The sequence below is a fragment of the Engraulis encrasicolus genome, chromosome 16 (genome assembly GCF_034702125.1).
Source record: "Engraulis encrasicolus isolate BLACKSEA-1 chromosome 16, IST_EnEncr_1.0, whole genome shotgun sequence".
Lineage (NCBI taxonomy): Eukaryota > Metazoa > Chordata > Actinopteri > Clupeiformes > Engraulidae > Engraulis > Engraulis encrasicolus.
Window position 1 is genome coordinate 42,555,424 of NC_085872.1, and position 22,479 is coordinate 42,577,902.

The window sequence follows — 22,479 nt, forward strand, 5'->3', positions numbered from 1 at the left end:
ACGCTCGAGTTCTATTTTCCAAATGCAGCGCTGCGCGGAGCCGGCTCCCGCGCCGCTGACGCTCGACTACCGCCGGTTGGTGTGTAAGGACAGATATGTTTCAATGTATTTTCACCGACGCCGGTAAAAAACGCGGCCGTTCCGCGACGCTTTACCGCCCTGGTGTGTAAGACCCCTTAGGTGGGAGCCAGGTGAGATAAGATGGCAACAGGGGGGGCGCTGTGACGCAGCGCGCTGAACCCCCCACATTTGTGCTTGCTCGAGTCTGGCCGGGGTAATTTCCCAGCTCTGCCCCATATCTCTCTCCAGCTCATTTCCTGTCTGCTTTCACACTATCCTGTCATAATGAAGACCCCAAAAAAAGCCCCCCAAAACATACTAAAAAAAAAGGTAAGACCACAACTATTTGCGACTACCAAAAACAGCTGAATCCAACCACATGTTGACATTTACATCCAAAGGTGCTCCCTTTGCACATACACGCTGACATTGCTTCACATGTTCAACCAATGATAAACCGGAGGCACAGCATGGCAACACGATACATGAAAGCGTTTGAAAATCCCTGTTGACTTACGACAATCCGCCTCATCCGTCTTATCCTTGCAGTCGGGGTCTCCGTCGCACCTCCAGGCCGGCCGGATGCACTCCCCGCTGCCGCAGCGGAACTCTCCCGGCGAGCACTCCAGCTTGCGAGGGGGTGGAGGTCCTGGGGGTCTCCCGCCGCCCCCCTCGGCGCCGCCTCCACCGCCTACGCCGCCGCATCGCTGTGGCCACTCGTCGGAGCCGTCGGAGCAGTCGGGATCTCCGTCGCAGCTCCACGGCTGCGGCACGCACTGGGAGCTGTTGCAGCGGAACTCGTGCGGGCCGCAGGTGGGCGGCGCGCACTTGGCCTCGTCGCTGCTGTCGCCGCAGTCGTCGTCGCCATCGCACACGTAGGCAGGTGCTAGGCAACGCCGGTTCTGGCACTGGAACTCGCCAGCTGGGCAGGCGCGTGCATCTTTAGTACAAAGAAACAGAAAAATAAGACATGAACAATAGTGTACAATAACCTCCTACATTATTTACACAAATACGCCTACACATACACAAATACACACACAAAACAAAGACGTATTCTACAACAATTCACAGGCTTCATTTATGTATTGCCAACTTTTGTTGTACAACGGAAAAAGGCCTAACCACTACACTACACCACCAATTCATGCCTCCGTAACACATACAGGTAACTATTACATCAGTAGAGAGAAGAAAAGAATGAACAGAACATTCAAATTTTTCTCAGAAAGGAAGAAAAGAAGGAGGGTTCTGATTTTTCTGCTCACTATCAGAAAGCTGCTACTCTCTATTTCACGGATGAAGAAAATTCTCTGCTGTAGAATGCTCTTTGGTCTTACACTCTTGCACAAGGCAACAGAGGGCTTATTGTTCAACAGACAGTCTCGTCTCCTGTAAGCCAGTCGAGCACTGTGCGGCCCCCTCAATCATTGCCGTGCGACATTGCTACCGTAGGAAGACAAGACAAGAGCAGAAACTTTGCAGATCACTTCAGCAGCCTTGCCAACATGCCACTTCCCCACTCCCTCACCTCAGGTAACTTAACTTTTCTTTTCTTTTTTTTAGAATTTTTTTTTGTCTTTTTAGACCTTATTATGGACAGGACCGTATGAGAGGTAGACATAAAGCGAATGGGCAGAGAGACGGGGAGGGGTCGACAAAGGACCGGGGCCGGGAATCGAACCTCGGTCAGACGCACGGCAGTTGAGCGCCCCACCGGACGGCCACGGCAGGGCCTCGGGTAACTTAACATGCTGTGCTCGTGCACCTGGGCGCTGGCTAGTGAAGAGAGAGATACCAGCGGCTCCAAACCCCTAATTATCTCTAATGGATTGCACGCTGCATCACATTCACAGCTTCTCATGATGAAGTGCTTCCCTCGCTCCTGTCTGTCATGATGGCTGAGCACCTGCATGCGGAGAAGGAGAGGATGCACCTCGTCCCTCGCTCTCCGATGCGTCCTACCCCGAAGGCCTATCATTACTGTCGTAGGCGAGAGAGTCACTTAATGACAAGTCTGACCATTTTCCGAGAAAGATGTGGTAATCTTGACACATGAAAAAAAAACAAAAAAAACCCAGAAAGGACAGAAATGGATGAGCAGAGACAGTTGATGTTCATAACTGTGTTATGCACAGCTCCAGAATATTCACAGTCCAGTATCACATTTAAATATTGATATCAATATCAAACGGAAATGGTTTATGAAAAGCAATATGTCTTCGGCTTGTGGTGAGATTGATGCAGTCACATTGCAAAGGGAGTGAGGAGCAGAAGAAACAGATTCTCCGTGTGACAGCAGAGGCCAATTCACAATATGCAGAGCCCTAGGCAACAGATTAGCCTAGATTTGCTTTAGATTGTATTGCGTGGGAAGAGGATATTACAACCAGAATTTCTGCTCTAAATCTTCTATCACTGTAGTAGAATGTTTATATTATTAATTACCCCTGTGTGGTATTCACACACACCACAGAAAACATGCAACTGTCCCACAAAATAAAAAAATCTGTGAAGCACACCACAAATACAAAAACACACTGTTTTTAGAAATCAATATTTGGCACACTCCTTCACGCACTGCTATGACTCATCTCTCTGAAAATATTGCTCCAACAAAAATCTCTACTTAATATACGCACTGACTACTATGCACCACAAACAGACATTATTTATGATCACAGATGGCAAACAAGTCAAACCATTACTAGTTTCTTCTCTTGTTTGTTTGGTTAGATTTTTTTGTGCACTACATTTGCTAAACGGATTATTCAACTAGCTGTGATGCCTGTAGCTTTCTGTTATCTGGTGGAGTGACCTGTCGGTTTGGGTCTGAGAGTAGCAGAATGTTCTGCAGTGGAATTCTCGGGCTGGGATGCACCCAGGCTAAGCCATCTCCCTGGTAACCAGGCTATTGTGATGCGTGCGGCTATGATGAGCAGAGAAGGGCTGCTCGCTCGGGGAAGCCCAGAGGGGGAACGCTATGACTGGACACTCCGCTCGTGTTAGCTTCTCATCGTAGCCAAGACCACCACTCGAGATATAAAAACTGAGCCATGACAGGGTCTCTTTGAGAGGGTAGAGGGTTCTGCATGCGTGTTTGCAGAAAAAAGAGTAACTATTACGTTTTTGTGTGCATACCTCTTCCCTAGGTTACAGTGTAAGTTCAGGTTAACCTTTGTGTTAACCTTTACGGGAACTGTAGTAGCCTGTCTTCTGACTTGTCCACAGTTTGTGGTCTTGTGCTTTGAGAGGACACTGATTTGCTTTTCAGAAGGCTATAAAATAATCATGGCTGACATAGAAATTCCATCAGTAGAGGCACTACACCAAGTGACCTTTTCTGGGTCTTGTAAGCCTACTACGAGAACCAATTATTTAATGAATGTTGATTTAACTGACCGAGCCAGAGCACTTGAATTGTGTAAAGGCCGCGCTATCCTTTTACAAAAATGGTTTTGATATGAATGGTCACTTAACACTCACATCATACACATATTGACATATTGGCATTCATTCAAATATTGGCACTAATTCGAACATTCTGCATGGACTGACAATCTGCCTTTTTTATACAACTGCATACATGGGCATGAGCGTTTGGGCAGAAACAAATTACAATGAATATGTTTCTTGTAGAATTTGTCAGTTTGTGTGTGTCTATGTGTGTATGTGTGCGTGAGAGAGAGGGGTAGAGAGAGAGAGAATGTGTGTGTGTGTGTGTGTGTGTTTATGTGAATGGGCCTTATTGTGTTTGAGTATGGATAATGAAAACAACATCAGTCACTTTCCATTGTTAACAGGTGCTCATACAAAATGCAGACAGGAGACTTCAGACAGTATGTTTAAGACCACACACACACGCACACACACACACACACACACACGCACACGCACACGCGCACGCACACACACGCACACACACACACGCACACGCGCACACGCACACACACACACACACACACACACAAGCTCTCCTGAGCTGTCTCAGTGGCAAAGTGTAGTACAAGAGGGAGAGTGAGGCTCCCATCTTCATGCTAATCAGGTGCCCCGGAGAGGCAGATGTATAATTCAGAGTGTGGACAACTCAATTAGCCCGCACAGGGAAAACGCCCGGCTTTATTTGAACTGCGAGCCTCGAGCATTATCACTGCTGATTAGTGAAGTAACGGGAGAATAAAGCCAAAGTGATACAAAAGTTCTGAGGTGTGTGTGTGTGTGTGTGTGTGTGTGTGTGTGTGTGTGTGTGTGTGTGTGTGTGTGTGTGTGTTTGTGTGTGTGTGTGTGTGTGAGGCAGCGCTGTCCTGCAGCTACCCTTTTCACAGAGAAAGAAAAAGGTCTGAAAAAAGTTCAGCAAGAGACTTAAAACAAACAGGTGTGTAGGGATGAAGGGATTAATTACCCTGGCAATGTAACTCCAGACAAATACAGTTCATATTCATAGATTTAATGTAGCGGTACCAAGCAGAGTACAACTGATCTGAGGTAAATGATCAGCTCATACTTTCTGTAATGTACAGACTCAGAGCTCAATAGACTTGTGCATTCCAATATGCACACTCCCGTCCTCCACTTGTGCTTGTGGCCTCGGCCCGCCTCCTGGCCCTGCCTCCGTGGAGAAAACAATTAAGTTTCCCAGCTGTCAGCCTAGCCACATCCACTTTTGGGGGACTGTTTTCCATTCACCATCCCAATTGCAAATGGGAAAATGACATTAGAATTGTGCCTTTGCAAGATATTTAATTAATTTTCTGTCGACTCGTCAGTGACATCATCATGAGGTCACAAGCAGTCAAGTGAGCAAGGCAGGACGGAAGTCGGCATATTGGAATCCACCCTCTGACACAGCAAAAAATATATAGGGCACGGTTGCTAATAATACAGAGGGCAGTACAGAGTATTCTACAGCCATCACAGTGCGCCTGAGAGTACATCTCGAAGGTAAAGGAAAAGCCAAAGTAACCTTGCTGCTGAGGTTCAGAATGAGTTCATGTACACTACAAAATCGTATGATTTCACCATCTTCTTCACTCTGTGATCTATGATACAGTCCTGTAGATTGAAAAAAAGATATTTGAACTATGTTTTTTTGTAATCCTGGGGGAGTGCAGCTCAAAGGGCTGGATTTGGCAAGGGGATTTTGGGCAGAGAGGCAAAAAGGCTGGCTGACAGACAGACAGACAGACAGACAGACAGACAGACAGACAGACAGACAGACAGACAGACAGACAGACAGACAGACAGGGTGGGACGGCAGAGTGCACACTCCTGTCTCTCTTTCTCTCGCTCTCAGACAGACAGACCGACGGACCAACAGACCGACAGACAGACAGATAGACAGGGTGAGACAGCAAAGTACCCACTCCTGTCTGTCTTTCTCTCTCTCTCAGACCGACCGACCGACCGACCGACAGACAGACAGACAGACAGACAGGGTGGGACAGCAGAGTGCCTCTGCTCTCTCTGCATCAGCTGCCCTGGATTAAAGTCATGAGGTTTTAGCGGGGGTAATAATTAGAGCTGTATAACACCCCACCAGACAGACACCAGCAAGCGGGAAATCAATTGCTATCTGCAACCCAGGTGAAATACCGCTACCGCTACCGCTATCTCAGGGCCGCTGACAGCTTTTGCCGGGCCCAGGACAAAGTAATCTGAAAGGGCCCCCCCATCCAATACATACAATGTAATGAGGACCCAATTTTGGGCCCCGTCTGTCACTGGGCCCGGGACAACAGACCCCTTTGTCCCCACCTCAACTTCCCTGGCTACCTCCCCGGTAAGTTCTCGGTGGCCGTGCTCAATATGGCCCCAGGAAGGTAGAGGTAGTGGGCTGATAGCCCTGTATGCATGCACACGCACAGATGCAAGGGCTGGGTTGGTCTGCTTGAAAGCAGAAATTCAAAGCTCCAGGAGTGTTCAGCGTTGGTGTTGGTTGGGGGGGATGGGTGGGTAGAAGTGTTCCTGGGCAATAATTAAAGGCTCACAAAGTCAATGGATTAATTAGTGGGAATAAGTTGTGCTGGGGCTATTCAGCTAAGTGCTGACAACAAACAAACGCCGAACAAAGATCTTACTTCAATAAGTGCATGTTGGGAATGATTTAGCTAGGATGAATGACTGTGTATATGAGTGTTTGTTTCTGTGCGTGCGTGTGCCTATGTGTGATGGGGGGGCGGTGATACATATACTATGTATGTATTGTACACATATTTATTTCATGTGTTTGTCTCTTTAATGTTTCAGATAGAGGCACAGTTTATGCTGAGGCTGCTAAGGGGGCTCTTTACAGCCTTCAAAGCCAACACATCTCAGCCTCCTACAGGGCTGTCACCTCAATCAATTTCCTTGGTGTTTGAGGAGGGACCAAAAGAAAAAGAGTAACAGAGAGAGAGACGGGGAAAGAAAGAAAGAAAGAAAGAAAGAAAGAAAGGAAGAAAGACAGAAAGAGCACATAGGAGTGTAAGAGAGAGAGAGAGAGAAGGAGAGAGCAGCCGATTTTCCACGGCTTTTGTAAGTAGGGCAGCAACTGCCACAGCAGGGGTCCGAGGGGTTGTGTGATTGGTTGGAGGGGCACTGTTGTTTTTGATTGACAGGACGTGGAGCCTGCGGACCCCGGAGAGATGCGCCCTCCACATGACTGATGATGCTATTGTTCCCTCATCACCATTATCGAGCGAAATACTCCGGACTTGGGACTCGAGATATATCCAGTCATAGTTAATTATCTGCAGTCTATGGATGAAACACTCATATGTCAGGAGGAATTCATATCTGGGTTTGCACTTAGTCACTCCTGACGTATGAAAGCATGGCCTCAAGACAACATGGCCTTTTCCTCCTACATTTGCTGGTTTCATTCTATACATCCCTTGTTTGAAAAGTAAGCTGTATATGCTTCACTTTCAGACTTTCACATTACATTGTCGTAATGTTTATGTTCTTTATTCCTATGGCACATTAATATTTCATATTTTATGTTTTGCTCCACTGATGCTGTGTCAGGGGAAGAGGTGGGCTGTATTTGCTGCTGTACTGTGCTGTGTGGTCAGGGCCGCTGCTAAGATTTTGGAGGCCCCAAGCATAAATGGTCAGGTGGCCCCCCTCATAATCTACTAACTAATAAATTTATATAAATCTATGTTTTATAATGTAATTCAATATTCAATGTTCAACGTTCAAAGTTTTTAGTCAATCTCAATTTGAGAGCCCCCAATTTTGGGGAAAAAGTGGTTGGTGCCCCAAGCACTGGTTGGTGCCCTAAGCACTATGCATACTCTGCTTATGTCTGGCGGTGGCCCTGCGTGTGGTGTGTAGTGTGTTGTGTTGTCGTCTGGGTGTATAGTAGACTCACCTGCCGCACAGTCCTCCTCGTCAGCTCCATTCTCACAGTCCCTCTCACCATCGCATCGCCACGACAGCGACACACACTTCCCGCCGCAGTCAAATTTCTCTGGGGGACATGTCTGTCGGACTGTGAAGTAACAGAGAAAAGGCAAGGAGTCAGAGAAAGCGAGCGGGAGGGGGAAGGGAAGAACAGTGGTAAAAAAAATAATAAGAGGGAAGGGAGCGCGTGCAAGAGGAAAGGCAAGATGAGCACAGAACCGTCGTCTCTATGAAGATAAGCCTGCATACAGTACAACCAGTAGAAAGATAACATGTGAAACTGACAACGATTCAGACAGCTGCCATCAACATTTTTTAAATTTGATTCAGTATTCTGTTTTCTAGTTTTTCATTAGCTCTACTGGTCATCATTCACACTCTCCTCTCTGGTTTGCTCAACAAACCTATCTATATCTGGCTGTTCGTCATCTGGCATAGAGAACCAACAAACAACTATATTAATGCATAAATTATCAGAATCAGTGGCCTTTTTGATTGCTGTCCACCAGTAGTATACGGTCTAGACCAGGGGTGTCAAACTCAAACTCACAGAGGGCCAAAATACAAATCTGGAACAAAGTCGCGGGCCAAACTCAATATTTACAACGGCCTAAAATTGTACAAACACACTTAATCTCATAATTAAATTTCACAAACAGATTCCCATCGTAGTTCAATTGTGCCTGCAGATACTCTGTTGCAGTAGTGTTAGCTGTTTTACTGGCCTATGCCCACTCATATTTTTGTGACACATTACATTTTATGTTCAGGTCTTATTATGCTATATATTAATGGTGTATGTGGGCCAACTGTAATACACATTTGAAATGATCTTGCGGGCCAAATGAAATGACTCTGCGGGCCAGATTTGGCCCCCGGGCCTGAGTTTGACATCCCTGGTCTAGACACATTTGAGAGACACGCTTTCATCCTGCCTGTGCAATCGCCGCTATGAGGTGGGTAGGATGTTCGTCATATGGCATGGAAAACCAACAAAGAATTGAATGTATAAATTATCAGAATCAGTGGCAGCCTTTTTGCTGTCCACCAGTAGTATACGGTCTAGACACATTTGAGAGACATGCTTTCATCCTGCCTGTGCAATCTTCACTATGAGGTTGGTAGGATGTGTGACCGTCAGACTGCAATCCTCCCTCAGAGAGTGCACACCTGAGTAAAAGGGGGTCAGGCACTTAACTGGATAATTAATATGGTAATGAACGAAGATGCCTCTGCGCTCACTCCACTCAGTGGGCCATCGCTGCCCGCCCCAGTTTGTGCACGTCATGAGTTATGTGGCTACACAGTTCATTAAACCCCACAGGGTCCTCCCGAGGGTGGGGACGGGGGGACCTGAAACGGCCTATTACCCATCGACTAAACGGCTCTTACCCCCTCAGTGTCTGGCCTGCCCCGTGGTACCCACTCAAATCTGCCCCGTTTGGCAAACTTGATGCTGATGCGCGTCGGGCTGGGTGCTGAATCAAAGAGGCAGGCATAAATAAAACATGGCTGACTACTGCCGGCTTGATGGCTGCTTGTGAATCAAATGGGCCGACAGCGCTTGGCAGTCATGTGTTGCGTCCCGCGCCCGCCCCCATTACCGGAGATTTAGAGTGTCACATCCTTGCATTTCCTATAGCGCTTCATTGCCTTTGTCTTTCTCTGCTGTGCCGAACCACTGGTCGACTCATCAACCCGCCAAATCAGAAACCATGCACTGCTGGCTTTAATACAGCATAAAGAGCGACATGTATTGCATAAAGAAACACATCATAAAAGGATTTTTAAATATATTCTTTTTTTCCCCTTTGGGCTTTTTGCCTTTATTTGACAAGCGAGTGTGGAGAGAGAGATGGGGAAGGGTTGGCAAAGGACCCAAACCGGGAATCGAACCCGGGTAGACTGCGTAGCAGATGAGAGGCCTACCATTTGCGCCACGGTAGGACCATCATAAAAGGTTTTTAATGAGACATAATTAATTTGACAATAATCTGGACAAAAAAACCTTGCCTTCTGATCCCTCACACTCATAGCACTATTCTCCACTGAAAACCGTAATGGGATCAATCACTCCATTTACTGTATGTCTGCTGGATAAAATCCTCGCCGTTTCCACATATAGATTTCCCATCCATCCACATCCACAGCGGCACAATGGCTCTTTAATGCTAGATGGGCGCTTAAGGCCGTGGTGGCGTGGCGGCGCACAAACATCAGTTACTGCCCCATCGCCACATGATGGGCACTATCTGAAAAGCTGACAGCTATTGTGCAGGCAGCCCCCATAGAAACAGATACATCACCACCACAAGGCCCTGGCAGCTTTGGCTGGGCCCCGGACAAAGACATCTGAAAGGGCCCCAAATCCAATACATACAATGTATAATGAGGATCCAATTCTGGGCCCCTTCTCTCCTTGGGCCCAGGGCAAGTGACCCCTTTGTCCCCAGCCCCTGTCGGCTACCCTGATCACCGCAAGGCCACTGCATATTAATGAGGCGCTCGCTGAGAAGGTGACAGAGTAGTGACAGACTGGCACTGTGACATGACTTTACAGGGGGAAAAGAAGAGGAATGAGCGAATGAACGGCTGAGGTGTAAAAAATAGGATAGGGTTTGGTAAGTGTACCAGACAGTGTTTATGTCTGTGAGTGAGTGTGTGTGTGTGTGTGTGTGTGTGTGTGTGTGTGTGTGTGTGTGTGTGTGTGTGTGTGTGTGTGTGTGCACGCTCGCATGTGAGTGAGTGAGAGAGAGTGTGTGTGTGTGTGTGAGAGAGAGAGAGAGAGAGAGAGAGAGAGAGAGAGAGAGAGAGAGAGAGAGAGAGAGAGAGAGAGAGAGAGAGAGAGAGAGTGAAAAAAACAAGGGAGAGAAAAATGGTGGGTTATTTACAAAAACGAAAGTGACCTTTCCAGCGCTTCCTCCAACCGGCCCCAAAGGCCTTATCAGTGTCACCTGCGCTGCATGTCACAACACTACACTAAACTGCATTGCATTGCACTGCACTGCGGAGGGTAAAAATAGAAGGAGTTTTGTGGGAAAACCCAGGGGAGATACCTGCCTTCCCATGCCGTCAGGCTGGCCACTGCGCTGGACGGGCTCCATTCATTTGTCGCTATTCCAACAGAGGTCAAGCACTGCCCAGAGCCAGGGAGACACACACACACACACACACACACACACACACACACACACACACACACACACACACACACACCCTCATCACTCACTCACAGGCAAACCGAGAATCCATTCTCCCACAACTTAAGAGGGAAACACACATCAAAAACTTTCCACACGTGGTTTCTTTTCGACATCTTGATAAATATTTAATTGATTTCATTATAGATCTTGATCAACAGATGTCTGCAGGCGTACTGAACATGCGCCACATTTGTGAGAGCATCGACGTGAGCAGTAATTTTGGCAAAGATGGGTAGCGCGAAGGAAGGTAGCTTTGGCTCTGGCACAGTTATGTGTTTCCAGGCTTTTCATCTTCAAAGAGGCCCCCTGCAGAAATGAAGACCCAATTAAAAGAGGCTCTCACTAATCATTGTCTGCCTAATGTAGACGACATGGGGCGAAGGACGACTTCATCGGGTACCAAGGCAACTGATAAGACCGAACGAGGCAATTCAGGTAAATTACGCATTTACAGATATTTCAGGGTCATCTTCTGTTGTCTTTTTAAACAAAGTCTCTAATTGACTGATTATGGAGGAGTTGTTCCGTCACGTCTTTAAGAAAATCAAATTTGACGTCAGGCTTATAGTAATTTTGTGACGGAATGTTTTTTTTCCCAAGACATCCCGCTAGGTGCTATTTATTTTTTAAGCAGTCTGGAGGATAAACCACTCCATCAAACATATGTGGTGGTGGCTCTCAGCGTGTGTGGGATGGAAGGCTACTCCAGCATGAAATTGTGCAAGCATGCATGCATACTGCTGCCCTGAGCTGCAGGAGTGTGTGTGTGTGTGTGTGTGTGTGTGTGTGTGTGTGTGTGTGTGTGTGTGTGTGTGTGTGTGTGTGTGTGTGTGTGTGTGTGTGTGTGTGTGTGTGTGTGTGCGTGCGTGTGTGCATCAGATATGCTGGGAGGTTCAATGTAGTTCTGATGTTCAGACTCCAGAGTAGCTCTGAGCCTATAGTATTTCTGAATCTGCAATGCATGTGTATGTTTGTGCATACAGTATGTATCATCTATGAATCAGTGTGTGTGTGTGTGCATATGCATGCATGTGTGTGCATTACACATCCATGTGAAATTCACATTCATCTATGCCTATGTACGCATTGCCTCTTGCGCGTGCGTGCGTGCGTGCGTGCGTGCGTGTGTGTGTGTGTGTGTGTGTGTGTGTGTGTGTGTGTGTGTGTGTGTGTGTGTGTGTGTGTGTGTGTGTGTGTGAGTCTTCCTCAGTCCTATAGGAAGTGGAGCATGGTATGGGGGGTTACCGCTCATTAGCCACATGCACTCAGAGATGTGGGCAGGCCCGCTGGCAGCACTGGCCAGGCCCAGGACAAAATCAACTAAAAGGGCCCCCTCCCAATATACTGTATATATATAATGTAATTGGGACTCAATTATGGGGCCCCTCTCTCCCTGGGCCTGGGACAACTGACCCTTTTGCCCCTCCCCTGTCAGCTTCCCTGGATGTGGGCCATGTATATGCATGTGCTGAGACCTCCACGCCACGCCACGCCACATCACCCTACCTCCCCCTCCTCCACCCACACATCACTGGAGAGGATCCATCGAACTTGCATGCCTAATCTACAGTCCCGTGCTCCCAATGCGAGCTCACTCAGAACAGTGCGGTTACACGACCTTTACACTGTCTCCTGAGGTCATCGCATTGGCCCGAGTGGACATGCCCTACACATGCTGTCATGAACTACACAGTTAATTCCGTGCCAAGTTGTAGCTTCTCTTTTGCCAGTGGAACCTAGTCGCTAATTTTTTTCTAAGCGTCAAATGGCATTCTCTCACAGAATGAAAAAGATCATGTGTTTTGAATCGTGCCACACAAATGTTCCATGAAACCCAATTAATGGACGTGAGCAAATTTGTAAATACAATTTTTGTGCAAATAATGGTATGGTACATTACCATCCTGGTAGCTGTTAATAGAAATCTCATTGGGATTTTGTACTGCTCTACCAGAGACACTTAGCCTGTTTATGATTCCACAGGCTTCGTGGCATTTTATAACAATATGATTTTGTTCTTGTGTAGATTGTGTTATTGCTTTGAGCTGTATCTGCAGGGCACGTGAAATGAGCATACCGTACGCTGCCAAGTGAAAACAACAGTAGCAGCATGGCTGCACTGGGCCAATGGGGTCTTTTCCGGTGAGTGCACTCAGTATGCATACAGCCATGTTAGTGTTTCAAACCACTACCTCCGGGGAGTCTGTAATTGTGCTTTTGACAAAAGAGCACCAACAGAAAAAAAGGACCAGAGTTAATTTCACAAATGCATCTGGCTTGTCTTTGTTGCGGAGTGCTCCACCATAGTAAACCCCTGTCACCTGAATTACATTCCAATTCAATAGAACAAAATCATTAGAGTTATGTTTTTTTGTTTTTGTGCCTGGCCTGGTGCATTCAGAATGAAATCACTTTGGCAGGCCCTCCTAGGAGTCACACACATGTTGCCACGGTGACCTTTTGACTCAGTACAAGATTAAAAGAAGTCACTATCCTGGACTGGGGAGCGAGCGAGAGAGAGAGAGAGAGAGAGAGAGAGAGAGAGAGAGAGAGAGAGAGAGAGGGAGGGACGTGCAGGGATGGGGATGGGGATGGGGATGGGGAAGGTGTCTGCTCATGACCAAAATTCATCCCTCTTCCCCTATGGGGCCTATATATCATCTCTCCTGCATGTCTCTGCACTGTGGCCCCGCTGCTGTGTGTGGGGAAGGCAGGAGTGGGGGCTGTGTGCAGTGTGCACTCGATGGAGAAATTACTTTAATGCTGAGCTCCTCATTCAGAAAACCACCATGTGGAGGAAATGCTGGGCTGGCGGCGGCCCACTCGCACGCATCCCAATAGGCGCTTCACTTGGCACAGGCCTTCATCAATTACTTGTCCAAACTCTCCCACATGACCCAGCTGCTGATAGAAAAATGCTGACACCCCCGCTGCCGCTGCCGCCACAGCCAAGAGCTCCAGACCCCAAAGATAATCATCGCATGAAATTAACTCTGGAAAATGTAGAATGAGCTTTGATCTATTGAAATGCTGAGTAAAATAACAATCTGATTTATTCTGTGACGTATCTGTCCATATATGATCACAGAGCTCAACAAGCTCAAAAAGCAGTAAAAACCACAACACAATGTTGAACTACATGCTGTACTGACACGTTTGTGACATGATCAGGTGAAGTAGATAAGTAGCATATCTGTGGTCAAGTTGATTCCTTTCAATTTCACACGGATAAAACCCAGAGAGGGAAAATGACCAAAAAAAGACACTTCCAAAGACTAAATGAAGATAAACTTCAAAGTAAAGTTAAAGGTGACTATAGATTTTTTTGGCGGCATAAATTGCAACCTCAGTCAGTTCCTGATTCACCCTAAACACATCCCTTATACATATGCGTGCAACATCTTAGTTAGTCTGGGAGGCTGACACGCATTACACTTCCTGAAGGTGACATTAAGACCATGCGTCTAGAGGGCTCCTGAAATATGCATGAGCCTGCAACTCAAGCAGCCATACTGCGTGTGAGACATCACAAGGAGACTATAACTTTTTCCTGTTTGTTGCAAAAAAAAAGAGCAAAACAACAAAGCTCATTTTCGAAATGTAAAGCCTTTTTTGCAATATTGCTTTTCCTTGTCGAGGTTGCAAGCTTGTCAAATGTAGCCTATTACAAATTTAAGACACTATACATCCCACTAGATCTAGGGGTCAAACGATTCATTAAAAGTGAATGATCTGCCTGTCTGCGTACTTCGGTTTGTCTGAAAAGCACCATGCATGTTTTATAAGGCCATTGCATTTTTCCCCACAGAGATCTCGTTCTGCACATTCCACATACGTACACTCATACATGTACGTCTACTGTAGTGTATGCCTACATCTGACATAGCATGCTACCCACGAAAAAGCTTAGTGCTCAGTCGAGTTTATTTCTAGAGCCAGAACGACACAGCAAACAAACAAAACAAAACAAAACAAAAACAAGAAATCTTGAGAGAAGTAAGGTGAGTCCTGAGTTTGTCAGACTTCTACTGGGATGTGAGAGATGAGTTGGGCAAACAGACAGGCCAACATCAATCCGGGCTGCTGCCAGGGGCATGGAGGCAGGCTGTGGTAACCGCGGTGACTTACTGCATATAGAGTCAGCCTCATCTGACCCGTCAGGACACTCCGGCTCTCCATCACAGCGCCAGCGGCCAGACACACACTGGCCATTCTGACAGGCGAAGTCTGTGGGCGCGCACGTTTTCCTCGCTGTGGGTGAGACAAAGGAAAATGAAGGAGACAGGGAGAGGAGAGGAAGAGAGGGTGGGAGGGGGAGAGATTTCAGACAAGATGAGAACATTTTCATTATGGGTCTTGAATGAACGAGACATCGATGAACAAAATACATCACATAACTGTCGCTGCCAATACAGTATGTAGCCATAGCAACGTACAGAGGAACACATTAGTGAGCCTCACATATTTGATTGGAAATCATTCAGAATCAGCAGCAACCAAAATGTAAATACTGTGACAAGGGCCGCTGATAGCTTTCACTGGGCCCGGGACAAAGGCAGTTGAAAGGGCCCCCTATCCAATACATACAATATAATGGAGATCCCGTTCTAGACCCCCTATCCTCCTGGGACCGGTACAGCATACCCCCTTTCACGTCCTTTTATCACATAGAAATGCAAAACAAAATGAATATATCTATACCTGACTTGCCAAGTTATTGCAACTTAAAACTGTTAAGTCCAAGTCAAGTCTCGAGTCAGTGCCGTACAAGTCCAAGTCAAGTCACAAGTCATTCCTAATATTGCCAAGTCAAGTCTCAAGTAATCAAAATTGTGACTCAAGTCTGACTCGAGTCCAAGTCACAAGCACACCTCTCTGTGATGTGGTTCCAAAGGAGTATAGATATGTGTTTGTAAGTATGTGCATGGGTACGTGAATAGAGAGTTGAAGACACACTGCAGTTGAACCAAATGTCTCTCTTACACTATAGTTGAATCAAATGTATATCTCGCGTTTCTTTTTTTGGGGAGCCCTAGGGGGGCGTTGAGAAGGATGCAGTTGAGAGGGCGGTGCTTAGTTGTCATTGGGGGCCTTAGTCTATTTCATTTTTTTAATACTAAGGGGGGCATTAGCCAGGCTTATAATGAGGTCAAGGGGGCAGTGGGAGGCTTATGATGAGGTCCAGGGGGGCGTTTGTTCAAAAAAGGTTGAGAACCACTGTCCTAGACTTTGACTCCTAGACCACCAGACAAATTCAGCAAATCCTCGAACAACTTCTGGGAGAGAAAGAGTGTCTAGGAAGCCCTTCCCCATAACCACCGGTTGCCTGTGTGTGCCACTGCCGAATCTTCTCCCTGTCAGCAGAATTAGGATGTATGGCTCCTATACCCCACACAACCGAGTCGCCGGAGTCCAACCAAGGGAGACACATGAAATGTGCTAGCTCAGTGTGTTAATGGGCTGGTGCCTTCAGTTTGCAACACAGCGCGGGGTGGCCCACCACTATGCAGCATGCCGTCTCTCCCTCTGTAATGGGACCGCCGCTTCACCTCTTACAGTATGTCTCATAAGTGAGTACACCCCTCACATTTTTGCAGATTTGTTAGTATATCTTCATAGGACAACATTAAAGATATTTCACTTTGACACAATGATTAGTGACCTATTAACAACATAAATAACCGCTAGGGATGTAAGGGTACACAAAAATCACGGTTCGGTAAGTACCTCTGTTTTATGGTCACGGTTCGGTACATTTTCCGTACAGTATATGGGTTCAAAATGAAAAACTATTTTCTTCCTTAGCATGTTGTTTTTTTCACCAAAATATTGTCAAAATACAAACGAAAAAAAGGAAGTACATTCAACCTGCTACTTTGGGTCTGAGATTTCATCAGTGTAAGAAATAGCACTTTTCTCAAGGTTTCACAAAAAGTTTTTTCTTGCATTCTATGTCAGGGTTCTGCACGAGCATCTGCATGTAGTGGCAGCATAATGTAAAAACATGAACAGACTAGCCTGTTACTCTACCTTTCGGTACAGCACTGTTCGATTCGGTACAGGTCTTTTCGGTATGGTACGTCGGTTCGGTTCGATATACCCGCTTAAATTTGTTGATCACTCACAAAAAAATCAAAATACAGCCATTAATGTTTGAACATGCACCCACAAAAGTGAGTACACCCCAGACTTTTGTGAGGGGTGTACTCACTTATGAGACACACTGTATTGTGGTGCCAGCGGAGGAGAAGAGCAGACATCAAGTCAGCATCTCATTACTCTCTCACTGCAGATTCAGTCCCGAGCTCATTTAGCGTTCGTGCTGTCTCCACCTCTGGTCATAATTACACTAGACTTGATGGTTGTTTCTTTCTTTTTCTTCCCCTTCACACAACCCCTTCTTTGTAAATTGCCTTTGGGCTCTGTTGGGCATTGTGTTGAAAATGTAATGTGTTTTTTGCTGTGGGTTGTACACAGGAAAAAAAAGAAAGGACCAAACTTGCTGGCGCTCTATATCATATGACTGCAAATGAAGTGAAGAGCAGCAAGCTCATGGCACATTGCCTATAAACCAGGATCACCAGTGTCTGACTGAAAAGACTTAAATGGAAGGCTAACCTGATTGTGCACTGTGTGTGCGCTTGTCTGCGTGAGTGTGTGTGTGTGCGTGTGTGCATGTGTGTGTGCCTGTGTGCCTGTGTGTGTGTGTGCGCGCGCGCGCGTGTGTGTGTGTGTGTGTGTGTGTGTGTGTGTGTGTGTGTGTGTGTGTGTGTGTGTGTGTGTGTGTGTGTGTGTGTGTGTGTGCGAGCATGTAATCAATATGGATCACTGCTCCCATCTTATCAGACAAACAGGGATGTTGGGAGTCGTGGCACAGCACCGAGCGGAAACCTCCGCGTGCGCGACCCTGAGCAGCTATCGGAGAGGAGAGCTGCTGCGGTCAACATTAACTCTGGCCAGTTGGACTGTCTGCTTTAGAGTGCACGTCCTCTCTTTAATTAGCGGACGATTAGTGGCACCACGTCCCAGGGTGTCACAGATGAGAGACAAGGGAGAGAGCGATATGTGGAGCAGTCCAAGTGCTATTAAAGCAGTGCAACTACAATGGCTCCTGTTTTACACTTAGAAGAGAACATGACTGAATGAAGAAAGTGTGAGCAGTAATATGGGGAGGCAAAAAGAACAAATAGGAAAAGGAAAAAAAGAGAGAGTGTGAGAGAGAGGGAGAAAGATGGGGAGAGATGGGAAGAGAGTGATTTTGTATAGGTAAGCAAAGGCCATCAATGATTGCTTCAGGCCACTCAAGACAGTAACAGAAGATGTAGGAGGCCATGCCATTATCAGTAAATAGGTTGGAGAGAAGAGGAGTGAAATGTGGACTAAACGTAGGTGGGAGATGTTTCAGCGCAATAAGCTTTTAAAAATGTGTCCACGCACTAACCCACAGGAGCTGGAAGCTTCAAAGCACAAACAGAACAAGGGCATGTAATACTGTACATGTTTTAGGTACTGTGTACTGCTGAATGATGTATACATGTATGCAAGTGTATATGTTGATACAGTATATTTAATCTGTCGTATAATGTATAATATTATTTGTGTATCTGTGTGCTGCTGGATACATTAATTTCCTCTGGGATCAATAAAGTTACTATACTCTAATACATTGTGGTGCATAACAGCATATAAAAAGACTGTGGATGAACATTATTATTCAGTGGTGGAAGGATGACCACTGGATGAATAGATAAATAGATAGATAGAGGGTTAGGTAGCCAGGCTGTGCCCTCCTAGTGACGCAACACCTTTGGCGCTTGATTGCAAGTCTATGATAATCAGGCAAGGGTGCCTTGCTCAAGGGCACTTCAGCCGTGGTCCGGTCGTGCATTGAACCGGGAACCCTTGGGTTGCCAACCCAGTGCTCTAACCAATGAGCCACGGCTTCCCCCCATTGAACATCAGTACATTGAACAACACCATTGAACATTAGTAACAAATGCATGTACATTCAGACAGAACGAACTTCATGTGTTAAAAATATGTCAAAGGTCAACACCTATCCAGACACCAGGTCAAATCTTGTGGTACATTTGGTAAGCCATTTTTAAAAGTGAAAGCCCAACTGGGAAACTCCAACTCCCATTGTCATTGACACAGCACTCCTCAGCACACAAATGCACACTGACTGCACACAATGAAATTGCATTCATGCCTCACTTGTGCAAGGGGGCAGCGCCAAATGACGCCCAATGAAGGGAGCAGTGCTGCAGGATGGCGGGATGTGAAAGTCATGGTGTGCACATCCACAATAGCAGTAATCCGGGTGCCAGAAAATTGTAGTAGATAGTGTGAGAGAGTGAAATGTTGCTGTTTGAAAAAGAAACTATGTATTTTTTGCTTATACCAAGTGTGCTGGCGGCTCTCTAACATTTGGGTAGCTACACACACACATCGGAGGAAAAGGCGTAAAGAGCAGAAGGGCAAGAGTCAGTTGTGATGACCAGGTTTTGCACGTGTGCTCTACACGTTTCCTCATCAGTGGGATGGCCTTAGGGTAATAACACACTGATGAGCCATCATCTCCCCTTAAGGTGCGTCATTTTACTGTGAATTCATGTTTGCAATGGAAATTCAAGGACAAGCTCTTATTCACGTCTAGCAAATACAGTAAATTTAGAGAATACTGTCTGACCACCACACACGTGTGTTTTCAAATACTATCACCGTCTAAGCTCATATCAGTCAATAAAAGCGCTGCGGAGTAAAAAAAAATCTGTTAAAAAAGGAGATTGTAGCCATTCAGAAGCAACACTCACAACAGATCCTCCTACAGCAGCCAAGGCCAGGGCTCACTAAAGAGAAGATTAGCATTTACTTCCCAATTCCATCATTGAAATTAAATAGCCTGCATTTGGGAAATGAAATCACATTAGTGCGGTTTTCTGTGAAGATTCTGGGCTTCGGGTTAGCAGTGAGTTTACAGCCATCACTTCTCCTGCTACTGAGTGAGAAATCCCTTGCGAGACCCACATGATAGCACCGTTCCTTCCAGCGTAGTGAGGAAGCTTCTCTAAATCCCTCTTTTATTAACTTAAGGAAGAATGGCCGCTCTACAGATCTGAGCCTTTTTAATGGTGGTAACCATACACTGCTAAACATGGCAACTGCTTTAAATGCCACAGATGTATGTCAGTGGGTCCTCCGCCTTGAACTGGCATTCTTCAGTAACAAGCATATGATACATGATATTACTCAGACAGAATGGATTGACATTTAATAAACAGAGGAAAGGGGCCATTTTATGCCAATTTATCACCGCCTTACTCCCTTGATGCTACAGTTCATCACACATCATGTTCCAATATCGCATGCAACATTAATGCTCCAAGCATGTCTCAAACAGAATGCTCGTTGAGATCATAGTAGCATTGCGGCGCGCACAGCCATATCTACACAGAATTACAATCCTGCATTTCATTCGCACAACACCAGAAAATCAACTCCTGAAAGGGGCTAAAGCATAAAATGGCCATCTAATTTGCTTTTGTAGCCCCCACCAACACAATGATATATCAGCATCACCGTGCTCAGGCAGCAGGGAAAATCAATAAGATGTGGGAAAAGGATCTCAGAATTACTGCTGATGACTGAAACTCCAGCCAAACATGTTTCCACTAGATGGGGAATATTCACCTGGGTGTTTTCACGTCCTGCAGCACGACACCAGACTTATTTGGTACAATGGTACAATGATGTGCATATTACCTTACACTAGCCTCCCCCACAAAAATATAAACTGAAAACATTGAAATGATTTAGTTGAAAATGAACAGCTCTTGCACGAAAATTGACATGGCGTGTTCCATATAAACAACTCTAGCGAAACTAAGGTTGTGAAACTACACAGCATATGTGTGTGTGTGTGTGTGTGTGTGTGTGTGTGTGTGTGTGCGTGCACCCAATGTGCACGCGCAGTCCCTGTCTGTTTGCGCCAGACTCTGTGATGTGCGCGGCTCCTCACACAGGGTTTAGCGTTTAGGGCCAGGGTGCTGCTGCATATGCTCTTTGATGTGAGCCGAGGTGATTAGTGGAGCGTACACACACCATACTGCTCCTTGCTAGAGCCCAAGCCACACTAATTACTACTCAACACTTTGGGGAGCACACTTAATCATAGCTCCGGATTTCAGGGGTCTGACCTGGCCGCATGAACCCTCATCATCATCACACACATTAATGCTATTAGTGTCTGTCTGTGAGGCAGCGAATTTGGGCCAGAAATGCCCCATTTCGGATGTTTAACTCTGTGTGCAGGTGTAAGCCAAGGCATTCCAGATGTTCACCACCAGAGACGGAAGCTAATTGGGTCTCGGGGTTAACATCATCTACATTTATTTTTGATGAGTCCACTTTTCAAGTGGCTGGAAATGTGGATTTTCGCACCTTTCACTTTGAACTCTGTAAGACACCGCCTTGGGCAATAGCACAGTTAAGATGTGTAAAAAAAACGCAACACTTCTCAAGCCTGAGGGAGCTGCCAGTGCCAGCTCAAAAAAGGTACCAAGATAACCTAAGATCTGAAGACCATCCATTAGCAGGCAGGCCAGCAGGCAAGCACTCCATCAGAAAATGTGTCAATGTGTCTTACCTATAAATAAACTACAGTAAGTATGTGCAAGTCTTATGACCAGGAGATTCTTGCAACAATAATGACTTTTGGAAAGCTTGGAGGACAGCTTTAAAAAAATTAAAAAACGGCCGTTGTCTAAAAAATTGACATTCTACACAAAAACTCTTCATTTCTCATGGCAAACAGACCTATTGCCTGTGCAATGCACCATATCCACTTCAAATTGGCCAATTATTAGCAGAATCACCATGGCAACACCTCTGAGAGGTTATTCAAGGAGGGCTTTAAGAACAAAAATAAGAAACAAACACTCTTCACTCTGCACTTATCTTGTTCAACCCCAGACTCCCTCCTCCAACATTATAATTATCCTGATGTACGTAGGCCCTAAAGAAAAATGAGAAATTCAAGTCACGTAGCTCATCATATCACAGAAGATAGGAATTTTACAACCACCACTGACAGTCGAGGTGGGCGCTAGTAGCCAGCGTAGCCAATGGCCCACTCCGACTGCCGTTGAAACCCTCTATCCTCCAGGCAGGACTCGGGCGCAGCTTTGATCATCCAGCGTGCACCCAACAGGGGTCGGACAGCACGCGCTGATCGTCAAATGGGTGCGGAGGCTGGGGTAAGGGGGGTGTTTGGCGGATGGGTGGGCGGGACGGGTGCGAGCACATATGGCAGCCCCCCTCCCCCCCTGTGCCCCGTTGCTGGTGCCCCCCTCATGGTGTGGCTTTGGGCTCTAGCTCCCTCTCTATCTCTCTGTGTCTCTACTGCAGAGGAGTGCTGGCCTCAGCCGGTGCCTGCACCGATTCCCCCTCAAGAGGCTCGGTGACTCACCAAAACCAGCCGCCTTTGCAGTGAGGGGGACAAGGAGATTTAACTAAAGGGATGCAGGGCACGTGTGTCATCCCTGCCCAAGGAGTGCATTCAAGAGGGCGATTTGGAACAGACGGAAGAAACACAACAATGAATCGTCCAAAGACAGTGAAGAGGAGTTGAGAGTCTTCCCCTGTGTGCGTGGCTCGGGTGTGCTGAGTGCATAAGGGCTTGTTTATTCTACCGATGATGGCGTGCCTGCTGTGTGCGGCGGGCAGGCGCCTCTTGAGCACCTTCATTCTGTGCACACACACACACACACACACACACACACACAGAACAAGTGTAAAGACAACGCAGCGCACTTGTATTCACGGCGAA

The 22,479-nt window shown here is 46.5% G+C and overlaps 1 protein-coding gene across 1 annotated transcript in view; it reads right to left on the reverse strand.

The window, feature by feature from the left end:
- Window positions 1-22,479, reverse strand: part of LOC134465801 (low-density lipoprotein receptor-related protein 8-like) — a 59,467-nt gene that overhangs the window by 27,556 nt on the left and 9,432 nt on the right. The window contains exons 3-5 of the mRNA XM_063219678.1: window positions 14,778-14,900; window positions 7,415-7,534; window positions 578-1,000 (exon numbers count right to left, since the gene is read on the reverse strand). Coding sequence (XP_063075748.1) covers window positions 578-1,000; window positions 7,415-7,534; window positions 14,778-14,900 — 666 coding nt within the window. The remainder of the gene's footprint in view (window positions 1-577; window positions 1,001-7,414; window positions 7,535-14,777; window positions 14,901-22,479) is intronic.